The sequence below is a fragment of the Narcine bancroftii genome, chromosome 1, assembly GCF_036971445.1.
Source record: "Narcine bancroftii isolate sNarBan1 chromosome 1, sNarBan1.hap1, whole genome shotgun sequence".
Classification (NCBI taxonomy): Eukaryota; Metazoa; Chordata; class Chondrichthyes; order Torpediniformes; family Narcinidae; genus Narcine; species Narcine bancroftii.
Window position 1 is genome coordinate 258,920,183 of NC_091469.1, and position 18,039 is coordinate 258,938,221.

An 18,039-nucleotide genomic window follows, 5' to 3' on the forward strand; every position below is an offset into this window, starting at 1 on the left:
TTCGCCGGGGGAGGGGGGGGGAGAGGTGGGCATCGCTTTGAAGATGTGGCGGCGGCTGTGAGAGAGCCAACTGCGTTCGGCTGTTGGCACCCGGGGAAAGGGACGGCTTCTTTCCCCCCCCCCCTTTCCCTCCCTTGGCGGCGCGCCTCCAGTCCCCTCCTCCCCACCTCTCGCGGAGAGAAATGGGCTGGCGGCGGCTAGTGCACTGAAAGGATGTGGCGCTTTCCTCTCAAGAAGATCCGCAAACAGTTCAAACTGCTGCTCCTGCTCGTCCTGCTCACGTTTGGCATCTGGTTCACATACCTGCACATCGCGGTGCTGAAGAGCGGCAGAGCCCTCAAGCTGCACCTCGCCTACGGACGCGGTGAGCTCCCTCCCTCCCTCCCTCTCTCTCTCTCTCTCTCTCTCTCTCTAATACATGGCATTAACTCAAACCGCCCTTCACTTTAACCTCGCACCACTTCACCTGTTGCGGTTTGCCAGATGTACCGGTCTCGTCCCGAACTGCGGTCAGTTTGCTCTATTGTGTGCGAGCGGAACATCTTGTGTAAAAACACAAGAGGGGCAGTTAGAACATTGCGAGCGAACTGGTTGGAAGTTTCGCTGGGGGGGGGGGGGGGGAATAAACTTGGGTCACAGACCTGATGATGTTGGGGGGGGGGGATGCCCTCCGATTTCTCACCATCAGGAGCTTTGATCTGGATATTCCCCCTCCCTGTGTCGAATACAACGGAACGTTCACAACAGAGCGGCAGGACCGTGTCAATGAAGGCAGAGTAGCCCCCAATCCCCCGCAAGCTCTGGAGCCCGACCAGATCGTATGATCTAGGCCATACTGGTCGGCAGATTGCCATCTGTATTCGGGGTTGACCAAACAACTGCAATTAACACCCAGTGCAATATTTCAGTGGATCGCGGGCATCAGAAATAATAATAAACGAAAAGGCGGTTCCCTGCCGAGGTGGGGCATTCAGAACATAGAGACGTGATCTCCAGTTGAAATGCAGGCTGCTCCAAGTTTTTTGTGTGTGTGTTGTTTTGCGCGTCTTTCCAGTTTCCAACTGGAATCTCTGAACATGAGCCGGAGAGCGGGCACCGTTCCCGGACGGCGGGGACCGAGATCGGACATCGGTTCGCCGAATTTGCGGACTCACACCGGCTTTCAGTTCACGAGTTTGGGGATTCGGGCATCTTTTGGACGGCAAAACTTGTGCGACTTGGTTCCTTGGCATGTGGAAGGGTCTGTACGGGAGACGGAGGTGCAATCTGCCGAGTTAACATTTCGGCAGTGATCCTGACACAGCTACAAGAGGTTTTTTAATTCACTGCCAGGCCAAGTCGGAAGACCAGCTGAAACCTGTGATATGAAGCGACGCGATAAAAGCGTTTTTTAAATTCCCAGATCAGCCTGAAATCGCTCCAGGTTGTCCAGAGAAATCGGAGAGAAAACCATGCCCATAATTTTTCAATCTTACCGAGGCATGACACTTGAAAATCTGCTCATAGACTTAAACAGAGAGTTTGCCGTAACTTGGGTGGCAGGTACATTTTTTAGGTGGAAAATAGAGTATGGTTTTTTTATTCCTGTTAAGGTGCAGATGGTCGTGTTATTTTTCAATGGCCTGCCCAACTAATTCTGATTTCTAATGAACTGGACAAGATTTACGGAGATGTTCCTTATTGATCAGTAAATCCAAAGCAAATAGGAAAGTTGTTGGATTTAAAATGAACATGGTAGCAAGCAGCAAAGCTTGACGGTCAACTCTTTCAAGTATGATGGCTGGTGGGGTTATACAAGCCTCAGTACCTGGTGATGATGCATCAATAACTTTGATTTAAATATCAGAAGCACCAGCAAAATGTTTACAGTTGTGTGGAAGAGAAAATGTGGCAGACCATAAACGTGGGAAAAGTGCAGAGTGGTGAGTTTATGCATTGGGAGAGGGGAAACAGATCACAGGAACTTACACTAAATATTAGTGTACAGGAACATGTGGGAGGAACAGAAGGACCTTGAAGAGTTTGTACCACAGACCACTCAAGGTAGACAAACATTTTGATAGGATGATTAAAGGCATATGGGATACTTTTCCAGTGTTAAATGCAGCAGAAAGAATTGCATAGAACACAAAGTAAAATGTACAGTTCTCTCCACTACATTGTAGGAATGATGTGCTGGATCAAAGAGGATTCTCATGCTTGTGAATGCAAGAGTGAGAGAAATTTGGATATGAGGAAAGATTGTACAGATGGATTTGTTTAACTTTGGAACAAGAAGCTAAGGAGAAATTTAATTGAGATGCACACAATTGCATGGGGCCTAGATAAATAAAAAATGGGGTTCTTTTATTCCTGTAAACAAGGTGTGAAGTAAAGGCTCCTCTTAAAAACACACAAGATGTTCCGCTCGCACACAATGGCAACTAGAGCAACTACTACATTTAGAATGTAACATACAGGAAATTCTTCAACTTTGTCTACTGTGTCAGACAGTCGCCACTTTGTCCAGGGCCCCTCACAGAAACCTGCAGCACCTGGTGTTCCTATGCGGTCTCCCCTCCAAGTACTGACCAATCCTGTGCCGGCTTAGCTTCATTCCTGGAGCAGAGATATAAGGATGAGTGGGTGATGGATGTCACTACTGGAAAGAGTGGCAGAGCTAGACATCTCCATTATACATGAAGTGCCATTTCCTGCAAAGCTATGGGATAGTACTTGGAAAGTGGGCTTCAGCTGGAAATTCACTGTGTGCACTTAGTTGGTGGACAAAATATACTGATGATGTTACAATATGCATGAACAAAGAATAGCTGAATGGACTTGGTTTAATTATATTTGACACAAAATACCCGCACAGTGAGAGAAGTTCTTCTGCGATTAAACTAGCAGGCTATATCCAACAATTGTAAAGAGCACCATTTGCAGAGTATAGGATGAAAATGAAAAGAAAGATAATTAGCATCAAGCAAGGATAGTATAATAGCACTGTTTCTGAGTTCATTTTGGAGCCTGATGGCTTTAAGCCTGTTGGTGCATGTGTTCACACTATAAAGCCGTCTCCCGAATGTGAGGAGGGAGGAGAAAATGTGTCTGGAGCGTGTTTGATCTTTCAGGATGTTGGCGGCCTTTCCTCATCAGCAGGGGATGTAGTCAGTGTCCATGGAGGGGAAAGAAGTTCTCATTCTGCTCTGAGCTAGGCAATGTCCATGGAGAGAAATGGTCAGTCAGTGTTTCGGATTGGAATCCTTCATTGAGACTAAACTAATTTTGATTTCTAATGAACTGGACAAGATTTACGGAGATGTTCCTTATTGATCAGTAAATCCAAAGCAAATAGGGACCCAACGGAAAGTTGTTGGATTTAAAATGAACATGGTAGCAAGCAGGAAAGCTTGATGGTCAACTCTTTTAAGTATGATGGGAAGGAAAGATATCAAGCATAAAAAGAGGGTGAGTGCTGGGAAGGGGCCAAGTGGTGATAGAACACTGAGTAGCCATCTGTGCCAAATATGGTACACGTTACATTACTGGCACATGATACCCCCAGTATTGCTTGCATATTCATGTCTATTGAAATGTCCATTAAACATTACTGTCATATCTGCCCAAACCATTACCATGCTCTGTGTGGGGAATAAGCCTACCCTGCATAAACCTTTCCCCACATATTTCAAATCTAATATGTAATATTTTTAGTCGGGATGGGGGAAAAAAATCTGCCTATATCCTGACTATGCCTCTCATAATGTTATGAACTGTCTGGTCATTCCTCAGCCTCTGATGCTCTGGAGAAACGAGTCAAAGTTTTTTCATCCTCTCTCCATACCTCATGCCCCTCTAATCCAGACAGCATCATGCTAAAACACATCTGTACCCTTTCCACTGCCCCCACAGTCTTCCTGTAATGGGGTGACAAAAATTGAATGCAATACTCTAAGTGGGCCTAACCAAAGTTTTGTATAGCTGTGATATAATGTCTTTACTTGTTGATCACTTTTAAGGAATCTGGACCCTCAGATCCCTCTACATATCGATGCTTTTAAGAATCCTATCATTAACTGTAATTTTGCCCCTTGGATTTGACCTCTCAAAGTGCAACACCACTCACTTTTCCTGATTGAACTGCATCTTCCTTTTCTCTGCCCATACCTGTAACTGATCTATATCCTGTTGTATTCTGTAATAGCCCTCTACACTGTCCACAACTCCACCAGTCTTTGTGTTGTCTGCAGACTTACAAGCCTGCCTATCATCCAAGTCATTAATTTCTATCTCAAATAACCTGGATTCCAACAGTGATCCCTGCAGAACATCACTCATCATAGACCTCCAGCCAGAGTAACCTCCTTCCACCACTACCCTCCTGTGAACTAGTCAATTCTGAATCCAAACCTGTGGATCCCATGCATACTTACCTTCTGAATCACGAGGAACATTGTCAAATACATTATGAATGCCCATGTAGACGACATTGACTGTTTTACGCTCCAATTGTCTTTGTCATCTCAAAACAAAACTCAATTAAATTATGAGACATGATTTGATCCAAGCAGAGCCACCTTTACTGTCCCTAATCTGACCATACATTTCCAAATGTGCATGAGCGCTGTCCATAAGTATTATCTTCAGTTGCTTGCTTACCACTGATGTGAGGTTACTGGCCTATAATTGACTGGATTTCCCTTCAAGAACTGGCTTCTCTTTAATCTTCTGCGACAAGACCAGATTCTAGAGTTTAAAACAAAAATAGTAATCTCCTCTTGTTTCTTTTAATAACCTGGAAAATATCCCATCAGTCCCTGAGACTTTTCCACCTTAATTTTCTTTGAAAATGCTCGTCAAAAGTGCTAGGATTTGAAAGTTACAACTGTGGGCTGGATCTGCACATTCTGATGCTCCAACTCATGGTGGCAGTCTGCAATTGCGGACATGATTGTGTATCACAAAATAATGATGCCTAATCCAGGGCAGGGAATGAAAATCTGTTGTTGGTAAAAATATTTGATTAAAAAATTGCTGTGTTTTATTTTTTTTAGCATTGATTACAAACTATGGTGAACTTTCTCAAAACCAGTTATTGTTCTTCAAATTCAATTAAAAAAAAACCAAATGTATGAGAGTTATATAAACTGCTAGATATTAAGGACTCAGTGGGTGTGGATCAGAACAATCCCCTTTAGAATTAATCCCAGAGTCCTGGTATCCGGATTGCCTGATGTGTGTGCATTTAAGACAGATTCCCACCTATTTGACTGCTGAGCTCCTTCCCTGATATATTTGTCCTTTGTTTCAGAATAGTCAGTAAGATTTTACATTTGTATCGCATGCTTCTGCACACTCTTTACAAGTATTTTATCAATGGCTTGGACATCCCGGCAATGAATAAGATAAAAATATATTGCCCATCTCCTGCTGTTCTGAATGGACGGGCTAAGGGGTGTTACAGAGTTCTGTGTTGTGTATTGGCCTATGTGTTGTGTGGTTTTATGTTAAAAAGTGACAGTTTGCCTTAGAGAGCCAAGGTGAAGGTGGACTCCTGAGAGAGTGGGAGACGGACTGAGCATGTGCAGAAACTGATCTAAAAATTTCTGGACTTGGGGGGCGTGGCAAGATGGCGTAGAGTCTAGACGTGTAATCTCGACCTCTGACCGGACTTTTCAGTACCCATTTTTTAACCCTTTGTTTTCAAGTTTAAACTTAAATTTTAGGTTAAAGTATTAAGGAACTATTATGGCCATTAATGGTAAAAAGATTAAACCTCAAGTGCAGAAGAAGTTACATTTTTGAAATATTGACGATTTGGGGCCTAAACAACTTGCTACAGCTTCAGGTTTAATTTCTTCAGTGCCTAAACTACAAAGATTGCCTGTGGGAGCTGAAAAAAAAATGTCTACTACTCACCAAGTGAAGGATAGTGCTGGAATTACCCATTCTCTGGAGGAAGGTGCGTGTTCCCAAGAAGTGGATCCTGATTCTGGCAGCCTGCTGATTTTAACGGAGGAGCAGGCAGGAAGACTACTCCATTGTCTGAAATGCTTCATCTCGATTTCATCTGTGATTTTTTGAAAAAACTGCGAGCTGCGGGGGGAGACCAGCGTCGACCCCCTGAGGAAGTCGGGGTGCCGTCGCTGAGAGTCCAGACCCACAGTAAGACCGTTAAAAAGCCTTTTGTTGAGTTGCAGCAGGAGCTGCAGTTACCTGGTTCTGCCACTATGTTAGAGAAAGCATGGGTGAGCTTTTCTGAATTACAATGTAAGCAGTTAAATGCTGTCATTCAGCCTATAATGAATGAGTTGGCTCAAAGGATAAGTTCAGAATTGAATACAGTTAAAGCACGTGTAGAAGCATCTTGTGAAGATTTTAAAAAGTTTCAGTCTGCTTTTTTGGAATGTCAACAACAAGTCGCTTCTAATACAGAAAAAGTGTTGAAGGTTGAAAAATCCATTATAGAATTGCGAGAACGTAAGAAGGAGTTAGAGAGGAAAATAGACTATTTGGAGAATCAAAGTAGAAGGAATAATGTGAAAATTGTTGGATTGCCAGAAGGTATGGAAGGACAAGATCCTCTTCATTTTTTTAAAGACTGGATCCCACAAGTATTAGGGCAAGAATTTTTTTCTGAAGGCTTGGTACTGGAAAGAGCTCATAGAACTTTAAGGAGAACACCTTTACCTGGTCAGCCACCGAGACCTGTAATAATTCGATGTTTGAATTATTTGGATAGAGAAGCCATACTTCGACTGCCGGTGCAAAATGCGAGAAAATGACAAACTCCATTATTGATTCAGAAGAGCAGAGTTTTTTTCTATCCTGATTTGAGTCAAGAGGTTATTCAACGTCGACATTTATTTAATCTAGTTAAAGAAATTTTGTGGCGTAAAGGTTATAAGTCTACTTTTCGCTATCCGGCAGTGTTGAAGGTTTTTCGTGGAGACTATCGATCTGAGTTTTTTGAGGATGATCATGAAGCTGATTCGTTGCCAGATGTAAGAGGACAAAGACGTAGTCCACCATTGTCTCCTAAGGAAAAATCTGGTTGTTCTGGAAACAGAAGAAATGGGAAAAATGGGAATGGAAAGAGTCCAACTTCTTTTGAAATGGGATCTCCGAGTTTGGAACCTCTTGGATGAATAGCAGAATCTTATTCTTATTTTACTTTTTACGTTATTATGATATTTTGAGATTTTTTTTGTTCGGCTGGGGAGGAAGAGATTTGTTCTAGGTTCTATTAGTCATCAGCCACTGGTGGGTGATCCACACCCAAATTTTGTTTAGGGATTACTACCTTTTGGTAGTAACAGTTTTACACTGTTATAGAGATTATTTGCAGAGTAACCAGTGGGCATTGTTATAAAAGGGGGGATTTTGATTTAAAGTTTGAAGGTGAATTTTTGTTAATAAAGTAATTGTTCATCTTTACCCCTGTGTGATAAGCCTTTGTGGTTGCTGGTTTGATCTTGTAATGGGGGTGTGATCAAGCACAAGTCAGGCAGGTAAAGGTAGGGTAGTTTTACAAAAGGTCAACATTTTTAAACTCTCTCTTACTGCTGCCACATCTTTATTTTCCGATTTACAAAATAAACTCCCTCTCCTCTTTCTCCTCTTCTGGGACAAATATGACCTGTACAAATACGATGCTCCCAAGGGGGACAACTAATATTCTGGCAGCCACGTTTGCTAGAGCTGTGGGAAGGGTTTAAACTAGATTGAAAGCCCATGGAATGACAGGAAAGATTCTTGCATGAGTAAAGCATTGGCTGATCGACAGGAAACCAAGAGTGGGAATATAGGAATCCTATTATGGTCAGCTGCTGGTTACCAGTGGTGTTCCACAGGGGTTAGTGTTGTAGCCACTTTGTTTTGTGTTGGATGTTAATGATTTGGATTGTGGAATAAATGGCTTTGTGGCTAATTTTGCAGATGGTACAAGATTCTTGTTGGGGCAGGTAGTGAGTAGGAAATGGAGAGGCTGCAGAGAGACTTGGAGAGATGAGGAGAATGGATAAAGAGGTTGTAAAGGTTAAAACCCTGAGTTTTTGACTCTTAGTTAATTTTGTGCCTATCTCTTTAAGAAGGAGTGTTGTTTGTAGTGTTACCATAGCAACTATGACATAGTATGTCTTAATATCTGACCAGACTGGGTGATTGGATCTTATTCTTCGACGAACCGTGAAGTAGATATGAGCTCGAGATAATTTTCTTTGAATCCGTCTTATTTCTTCTTGTATATCTCTTTGAAGTTGAATATTGTTATGTCTTTAAATATAGCCGAATGCTTTGTTTATTCGTCATTATGAAAATCAATGCGAAGTTATATAAAATGTTTATCTGTTTTATCAACAAATTGAAGCATCATCTACAAAGTCTGGTTTATTGGATTAATAAGATAGTAATTAGGAATATTGTCCTCGCATCTCTTTGAGGATGACACGTTTTGAAATGTGGAAATACTAGAACCTGGAAAGTGTCATCTATAGAAGTGGCAAATGAAGTAGGATGCTGCAAAGAGTATGGTCATGCACTTTGGTAGAAGGATTGGAGGAGAAGACTATTGTTTGGATGGGGAGAAAATTCAAAATTTGGAGGTGTAAAGGGACTTGGGGGTTGTAATGCAGGATACCTTAAAAATGAATCTCAAGGTTGAGAAGAAGGCAAATGCAATGTTGGCTTTCATAACGAGATGAAGAGGGTATAAGAGCAGGGATGTGATGTCGAGGCTTTTTAAGTCCTCAGGGTTCAGTTTTATGTAGACGGTCTCTCCAGTTTGTTTCAGGATGAGCCAGCAAAGATTTTACACTTTCAGCAGTTTTTCCTCTGTCCTCATTAATCACATCCGATGTACCTCTCCTCTGGACAGATAGTGTGTAGTTAATACTGTATATTTCGGTGTATAAATCAAGTTGTGAGACCACAAAAAAAATCTCTTTTATATAAAAAAAAATGGGGGTAGACTTATAAGCCGGATAAACTTTTGAGACCTTAAATTCAGCTCAAAATCCAATCCGTGTTGATCTGGTGTTCAACTGATTCGACGTATGTCAACCCTTGAAAAACAAAAAAAAAACCCTGACTGCGACAGATTTTCATTGAGATTTTTAATGAAAACAACAACACAATTAGCACCCTTCAAAATCTCTGTCATCGTCTGAAAATAGCATATTTAGTACCCTTCAAAATCACTCTGAAGCAAAGATGGCAGCGAGCACATCCCTACTCTCACTGTTTAAACCGTCATCATACCAGTCTGCATCTGATGAGGTGGCTTCAGCTTCGTCATCAGTGTCCCACAATAAATCATCTTCCATGCCATCAATTGCATAAGAGATACAGCACTTTTTAAACAATTTTATCACAGTTTCTACTTTAACTTTGTCCCATGCTTTGAGCATGAAGTTACACAGCAGATCGAGTGATGCATCATGCATTGCCCCGCCTTTTGTAATGGCTTTTCTGCACTTGACATCCATGTATTCCATTCCTCGTGCACATGGTCTTTGAATGGCTTCTTCAAGTAGACGTCGAGAGGTTGCAATATAGACATCAAACCACCTTGGATAACCCCCATGTAAGTATTAAGTAGCGCTAGCCTACATTTAGTCTTCTCAGTTAAGTGGCCACAAAACGTATCCCAGACCAGCAAACTTCGTTCTTTGCGTAAACCCCCGGCCACCTGTCTATCCATTGTTTTATACCATTTTCATCCATCCATCCTTTTTCATGAAGATGTACCAAAATACCTGGAGGGTATTTCATTTTCTGTTTGATTTTGGGTTTGAAGATTACCATGGATCTTAACTTTGTCTCGTCGGCCATGCATGATAACACCACGGTAATCCTGGTCCTTTTGTGGCCTGTAATTGTGGTTTGCACAGTTTTCACACCTTTCCATTCCACCATTCTATTGCCTATCATGTCAAAATTCATAGGGATTGTTTCGGATTTCAGGTATTTGGATATGGGGTACTGTTCCTGAATCACCACTCTCCAGATCACTCCCACCTCCATTTGTAACACATTCTGTTGTTCTCCATTTTATCGCACACCCTTCTTGCTCGCCACTCTGCCATGAGTATTACTTCCCTTACTTGTCGCCAAAATGTTATTTGCCTGGTTGCAAATTTAGAATCTTTGACACTGCATGTAAAGGTTTCTGCTCCCACCTTTTTTTTTGTAAATTGGTGCCTTCATTTTGTGTTTCACCAAAGACTGCAATAACATTTGAAGATCCCAAATCAAACAATGGTGCTGACAGGGACAACCTTTATCACTCTACTGTAATGGGACAGTAATTAGATTTAAAGCGACACATTGGCACAGCAGTAGCAATACGGGTTCAATACTGACCTTTGGGGTCCTCTGTGTTTTGTACATTCTTTCTATGGCCATGGGTTTCCCTGGGTGATCCATTTTCCTCCTAAAGACGTGTGGCTTGATAGGTTAACTGACTACTGTAAATTGTCCCTCGTGGGTAGATCAGTGGTGGAATCTGGAGGGTGGTGGGGGGAAGTGAGAGTGAAGGAAGATAGGTTGCAGGTGGACAAGTGAGGGAATGGGATTGACTAGGTTGCCCTCAGAACTCATTGGACTGAATGACCTTTTGTCACAAGGAAATATGACGTCTGTCCTACTTTTGCTGGGCAAACAGAAAATGGCCAATTTTTCACATTGAGGGGGATGGAGCAGCATTGTGGCTGTGGTGGGGGAGGTTTGCCAGAGATTAAATATTCCAGTGTGTGTATACATATCTCTCTGTGTATGTGTGTGTATGTAACAGATAAAGACAAAAAGCCTTGCACATAAAGAATATGGTCTTTACTGTATCTGTGCCCTTAATAAGCCTTCATATCACATTACTGACATTGGGCTCCAAGATGGCTGAGGTGCAGTGTCCATCTGACATCCATTCCAAGTGCGAGGGTAAAAGTGCTCATGGAGTGATGTTCCCCTACTCCCCATAAAAATAAATTTAGACATACAGCCCCTGAGCTTGTGCCATCTTAATACATTATTTGTTTGCTTAATTGCCCACCAGCTCTTAGTCTCTTCTGTTGCATGACTGAGTGCTATCCACTGTTTGCTTCATGTGTATGCTTCTTTTTTTAATGTGTTGTGCATGAAGTCCTCTTGTAACCAGGTAATTTCTTCCACTCCCAAGTGCATTTCCACACACCTGTGTACCAAAATTACAGATTGGTCAAGGTTATCAGGACTGACTGGGTGTATTTCACTGCTCTAGCTTTTTAAAGCATCCCTTTAACTTTTGCAATATGCAAGTTATCCTCTTCAGCAAACACTCCCTGACTCTTTTGGCATGCAGCTATTTGGTAGGCTGTGCGGGGATGGGGGACAGGGTGGTGGGGGGGTGGGTGTTGGGGTTGAAAATCCTCATCTCCTCATTTATAATGAAACTTCTTGTGTAGACTTTTTTTTTTGCCCTGTAACTTCTCTCTTCTATCAGCCTGTTCATTTGTAGGAGGCACCACTCCTCACAATTTTCCCAGTAATCAAATACAAGAGATCACTGGGGAATAAAAGTGGAGTTGTGGTTAATTAATCTCAATTTCTCATTCTAAATGTTTTGAGTCTATTTGCAATTCCTTGCTTCTCATCAATACATTCAAATTGCAGATCAAGTCCAGTTTAAAGCTTTGGTTTCTCTTTTCCAGAAATATAAACCACTGGACTTTCAATTCCATTGCCATCTTTGACCGTAAATTTGTATTTGGAATGAAATAGTCATCTTTTAAGTGGGTGATTGGTGGGGAGGGATGAGTGCACAAGGGAGTCACAGAGGGGGGAGTCCCTATGGAATACAGAGAGGGAGTGGGATCCTGTTGTAAGTGCCAGAAATTCTGCAGAACATGTTGGATGCGGAGGCTGGTGGGGTGGTAGGGTGAAGACAAGGGGATTCCTGTGTTGGTTACGTATGCGGGCAGAGGGGGCCATGGGAGATGAACAGGAATTGGAGGAGTTGCGGGTGAGTTGATGGAGGTAGAGAGGAAGCCACGCTTGTGTAAGAAGGTTTTCATCATCTCCTTTCCAGAATCGAGCTCGCTGTTGCAGGTTTGGGCTGAGTTTGCCATGAGGTTTGGAGCCGAGTCGACTTGGCAAAACCCTCACTTGGTGTCAGTGAGTAGGTGCCACTTGATAGCATTGTTGATGACGACTTCCATGGAAAGTGAAGGTGAGGGAAGCCAGTGGTACCAACTATTTATTTTGAAATCCTGCAGATGGCGAGTAGGAAAGGAAGAATGAGGTGGGTGTGGAGTTCCACACTCAGCTTGCAAAGTGGTACTTTGTAATGTCTTTGGATTCATTGCTTTTGCCAATCATAGAAGGAAAGAGAAACCTTAACAATGAGCTTTGAAATAGTAGGTATGTGTGACTCAAGTTTTTTATGGGTAATCACAATGGACATTAAACCCAAAATGGATGTTTAATATAGCAGCACAGTGCAGTGATCTGTATGAAGAAATCCACAATGAGACTGAAGACTGATGACTGATTTGATGATAAATTAGCTACAGAAGTGACTAAACCTTTAATTAAAATCTTTTCCTTAGAATGGGAGGTGTTAGCATGAACATTTAATATTGTTTAAACACTTTGGCTATTTGGCATTGTGGGCGTATTATTATAATTTTAACTAACTAGCAGTTTGTTTGGCAATGCTAATTAGTATTGATGTAGAATTGGGTTTAGTGAGGCCTGAAGGTTTGGCATTTGGACCTCCTGGACTTGGTTCCTGTCTTAAACTGCAGGGATAAAAATGGCATCAAGCTGTGAGATTCTATATTAAATGATTGTGGTTGATTAAGCTCAATTCCCCAGCAACTGAGAGTCCACAGCATGAAATTGTTTATAATTCCACAATTATTGCCAGTCTTGGCACGATCATAAACCTGGCTGGCATGGTGTATCGGAATAGCACATTTAATGCTCTCTCCAGTTTGTAGTTATCTATAACAATCCATATAGTGAGAATTCATTTACAGTGGCGGCATGTTTTTAATAAAAAATAATTTGGCTCCAAAGCAATTTGGGATATCCTGAGGATACTTTTTTTTTGTAATTTTGGCAGGTGGCAAAAGCTTTCATTACTTTTCGGAACTTGTAGTACTGAATAGCACATGTGAAAATGCTTCAATTCCAAAACTCCTATAGTTTAATGATTACAGGTTAAGTAAAATCCATATTAACTAACCTCCCAATTGCATGCCTGTCTATCAGTGGGCTAACAAGTATTAATGAAAAAACTATTAATGCTTCCTCTTGTGTGAGGTGCGTATGCGACATTTGGGAGCTCTTTTTATTTTTAAACATTTTACTGATAGAGCACGGTAAATGGCTCTTCTAGCCGATGTAACCCATGCAGCTCAGTTATACCGGGGTGTAGCCAGGTTTTAACATTAAGGAGAGCGATCACATAAAAAAGGTGCCATGACCGCTGTTCCCTCACACACACACATTTTACGACCACTTGCAAAGGAAATTAATAGGCGCACATCCACGACGCATACCAAATTATTTTAAATTCATTGTACATTTTTATTTTGTACTTAACATCAAAACACAAGGAACTTAAGGAAGATACAGTTTTAAAAGAAGTACATAATTGTATTTAAAATCAAAACCTAATAAAACACATTATTTAACTATCTTACAGCCTACTGCACACCGAAGCTTCCAACACCTGACCCTGAACCCTCCCCTCAGCCTACCACACACCGGAAATCCTCCCTTTGGCCTAAAGCATACTGGAGCTCCCGATACTCCGACCCCTCCTCTCAGCTTACTGCACACCGGAGCTCCTGATGCCCCGACTCAGAACACCGCCTCTCCCCCCCCCCACCCCCACCTAAGCCTATCATACATCAGAGCTCCCGATGGCTGACTCTAAACCTTCCCCTCAGCCTACCTGAACTGTGGGACATAATTTGCATCTAATGAATTAAGTTTTAAAATAAAGCATTTTACTCACAGCCCCTTGGGTTTGTGGCGATTCATTCAGGCGTAGCATGCAAACCCCGATCCATGGCAGCTAACAGCTGAAGGCCTAAACGTGCCTAATCAGCAAATTGTGGTGCACTGTTCGCCAGAATCAGACACACAAAGGTAAAGACTGTACAACAGGGTTTAATGCATAAAGATTTCCACAGAGCCAGGCTGGCTGTGGCTACAGCAACTCTGAGTGAGGCCTCAGGAGGCCGGCACAGGCTTATATCCCAGAGTGTGATTGACACCCGACTGGGTGGGGCTTGATCTATTCAGGCCGACTGATTGGTAGCCGGCCAGGTGTTGTCCTGTCCCCTTACACTCCTGCAGGTACAGAGGTTTCCCCCTGCAGTAGGCCGGTGGTGTACCACCACATTCACCCCCTTCTTTAAAATTGTCCCGGGGTTAGGGGGGGGGGCAGTAACAAGGAATCGCACACACTATGTACATACAATATTTACAGGTTGAGACGACTCGGCCGGCGAGGTCCCTGTGACCGTCGTAGGACTGGCTCCTGGTCAGCGGTGAAGTGGGGGGGCTGGTGGCAAGGGTGTGTGTGGCTGGTGTGGTTCTGCACGGAGGGGTAGCCAGGGGGGCTGGGGTGGACATATGTGGGTCGTATTGGATGGGTGGGGGGGTGGGTTCATCTCCTAAGGCTGAAGCGGGCCTCTGGTGGTTAAGGAGGCCCTGCGTGCCCCAAAGCTGCATGGGGACGGGGATGTATGCCTGGTCAGCGTCGTCCTGGGTTGGAGGGTGGTGTGGTGTGATGGGTGCTCCTGCTGGTGCCAGGTCCCTGGTTGAGACGGTGTCCTCCCTGCCACTGCCGAACCTATCGTAAGCGTAGTTATGGTTTGCATGAAGGAGGAAAACCTGCTCCACCAGGGCTTCAGCCTTGTGTGTCCATACATGCTTACGCAGAAGCACCGGTCCCGGGGAAGTGAACCATGCTGGGAGTGACATTCCAGCCACTGACCTCCTGGGGAATGAGAACAGATGTTCGTGAGGGGTCTCGTTGGTAGCCGTGCACAGCAGTGACCGAATGGCATGGAGTGCCTCGAGGAGGGCGTCCTACCAGTACTCAACGGCCCACCCTTTTGACCTGAGAGCCAGGAGGACTGCCTTCCAGACCACCCCATTCTCGCGTTCCACTTGCCCGTTGGGTTATAGCTTGTCGTGCGACTAGTCGCAATGCCCCTCACTGTCAGGTACTGGAGCAGCTCGTCGCTCATGAAACTAGACCACCGGTCGCTGTGGATGAAGGCGGGGTAGCCAAACATGGTAAAAATCTGCCCCAAGGCCTTGATGACGGTGGCTGTGCAGGTGTCCGGACAAGGGATAGCGAAAGTGTAGCGTGAGTACTTGTCCACTACTGTGAGGAAGTAGGCATTTCGGTTCATGGAAGGCAGGGGCCCTTTGAAGTCCATGCCGAGACTGGCTGAGTGGCCTTTACAACGTGGGCCTGGGTGGGGGTGGGGGGGCGGGGTGGAAGAAGCGGGGTTTACGCTCCGCATAGACCCAACAGGCCTCGGTCATGTCCCTGTTGTCTCTGATGGTGTATGGCAGATTTCGGGACTTAACGAGATGGTACAATTGAGTGATGCCCGGATGGCAGAGGGACTCTTGCAATGCCTGCAACCTGTCATCATGCATAGACGTGCAGGTGCAAGAGAGGGCATCAGGGGAGTCGTTAAACTTCCCGGGGCGGTACTGGATGTTGTAGCTGTAGGTTGCTGTGCGCAGGATCTTGTATCTCCAGCGCAGGATCTTGTCTTTCTTGATCTTGCTCTTGTAGGTAGTGTTAAACATGAACGCCATGACCCACTGGACTGTGAGGAGCATGAATCTCCTGCCGGCCAGGAGGACCGCTGTGCCAGTGGTTGTGGTGCCAGTGGCGGACCGCTTCCATGATCGCCTGGGCCTCCTTTTCAATGGCAGAGTGCCCTAGCTCGGAGCCGTGGAGGGTCCTGGAGAAGAAGATGACAGGGCGTCCCCCTTGGTTGAGGGTAGCAGCGGGGGCCATCTTGGAAACATCGTTCTCCACCTGGAAGGGGGAGTCCTCATCCACAGCCTGCATCGTGGCGTCCGCGATGTCTTGCCTGATGCGGGTGAAGGGTGCCTGTGCCTCGGGTGGGAGGGGAAAAGTTGTGGCTTGGGCCAGTGGGTGGATCTTGTCTGAGAAGCGAGGGACCCACTGCGAGTAATAAGAGAACAGGCCCAGGCACCTGTGGAGGGGATTGGGGGAGGGGTAACTCCATTGATGGGCGCATCCTTTCCGGATCTTGGCCGATGACTTCATGGGCCACGAAGTACCCCAGGATGGCGTGGCGGGTCGTGCTGAACACACACTTCTCCTTGTTGTAAGTGAGGTTCAGCTCCACAGCCATCTGGAGGAATTTTTCCAGGTTAGCATCGTGGTCCTGCTGGTCACAGCCACAGATAGTGACATTATCTAGATATGGGAACGTCACCTTTTGCTTGTGCCAGGCTACCATACGATCCATCTCCTGCTGGAAGACGGTGTAGGGCTTGTCCTTCAGTTGGATAGGGATTTGGTGATACGCCGACTTCAGGTCAATCGTGGAGAAAACCCGGTAACGGGCTATCTCATTGACCATGTTGGTGATCCTTGGCAGGGGGTAGGCATCCAGCTGGGTGTACTGATTAATGGTCTGGCTGTAATCCACGACTATCCTCGGCTTACTTCCCCCTTTGACCACCGGTACTTGGGCTCTCCAAGGGCTGTTACTGGGTTCCATAACGGCTTCTGCCAGGAGTCGCCGCATCTCCGCCTTGATGAAGTCCCTGTCTGCAGCGCAATAGTGTCTACTTCTGGTGGCGATCAGCTTGCAGCCTAGCGCAAGATGTGAAAAGAGCGTCGGTGTGGTGATGCGCAGTGTGGAGAGGCTGCAGGTTGGCTGGGGCTGATAGGTGAGTGGAGATTGGGGCACCCGGAAGGCAAGGGTGACACTCTGCAGGTAGCACTGGAAATCCAGGCCCAGGAGGAGTGGTGTGCAGAGTTTGGGCATGACCAGGAGCTTGAACCTTGTGTAAGTCTCCCCTCCCACAGTTATATTGGCTGAGCAGCACCCAAGGGTACCAACAGTCTTATCCTTGGTGGTGAAGGTGATCGAGCAGGTGGTGGAGTGGACCTTTAACCTTGGGGAGTGGGCCACGCTCGGGTGAATGAAGCTCTCGGTGCTGCCACTGTCCAACAGGCACTTTGTTGACTCACACGTCCATCATCGAGTAGCCTGAGATCATGGGGGATGTCCCTGGTCAGCATGGTGGCAGCCAGGACTGTCTCAGAGTTGGAGTCGTTGCTATCAGGAGGGATGGGGAGTGTTGATAGGGTGGCCTGGTCATTGCCCATGTTGACCACGTCGACATCGGTTGTGAGGTGCAGCGTGTGGTAGTCGATGGCCTCCGGAGGCATGGAGAATGTCGGTAGGGCAGCCTGGTCATCGCCCATGTTGACCGCGTTGATGTCGGTTGCTGTATGCGGCGTGCGGCAGCTGATGGCACCCGGAGGCGTGGGGAGTGTCCTGGTCATCGCCCATGTTGACCACGTCGTTCTCAACGTCGTCGGCGGCCCTCCGTGTTGGGTACTGCCTGGCCCAAGATGGCGGAAGCATGTGGGGGGCTGCTGCGTGGGTGGCCTCCTTCCCCAGCCATGTCCGGTGCATTGGGGAAAGTGACATCATCACAGCCGGCAGCAGTGACGTCATTACGTCAGCCGGAAGGGAGTCACGCCGTGAGCCAGAAGTGATGTCACTGTAGTTCTCAGTGAACGTCGCTGGCGAGAGTGGGGGCTGGTGGAGATGCTCAGGGTACACGCTGTGATAGTTGCTAGCGGGGCCGGATGTTGCGCGGTCGAAGTCGGGGAATACGGAAGTCGTCGCGGGGACAATGGCGCTGCCCGCACGCTCACGTGGTGGGGGGGGGGGGGTTCTGTGGGGAAGGAGGGGAGGTCATAGTGGGCCGCTGAGCTGCCGGCAGGTTTAGATAGGCAGACTTTTGCAAAGTGGCCTTTCTTGCTGCATCGGG

At 45.5% G+C, this 18,039-nt stretch overlaps 1 protein-coding gene across 4 annotated transcripts in view; it reads left to right on the plus strand.

The window, feature by feature from the left end:
- LOC138742262 (N-acetyl-beta-glucosaminyl-glycoprotein 4-beta-N-acetylgalactosaminyltransferase 1-like) overlaps positions 1 to 18,039 on the plus strand; it is a 710,446-nt gene continuing 692,407 nt past the window's right edge. For all 4 annotated transcript variants that reach the window (XR_011344024.1, XM_069896414.1, XM_069896402.1 and 1 more), the window contains exon 1: positions 1 to 364. Coding sequence is in view for 3 of the 4 variants with exons in the window: in XM_069896414.1 (XP_069752515.1) it covers positions 214 to 364 (151 nt within the window). In the remaining variant the exon portion in view is untranslated. The remainder of the gene's footprint in view (positions 365 to 18,039) is intronic.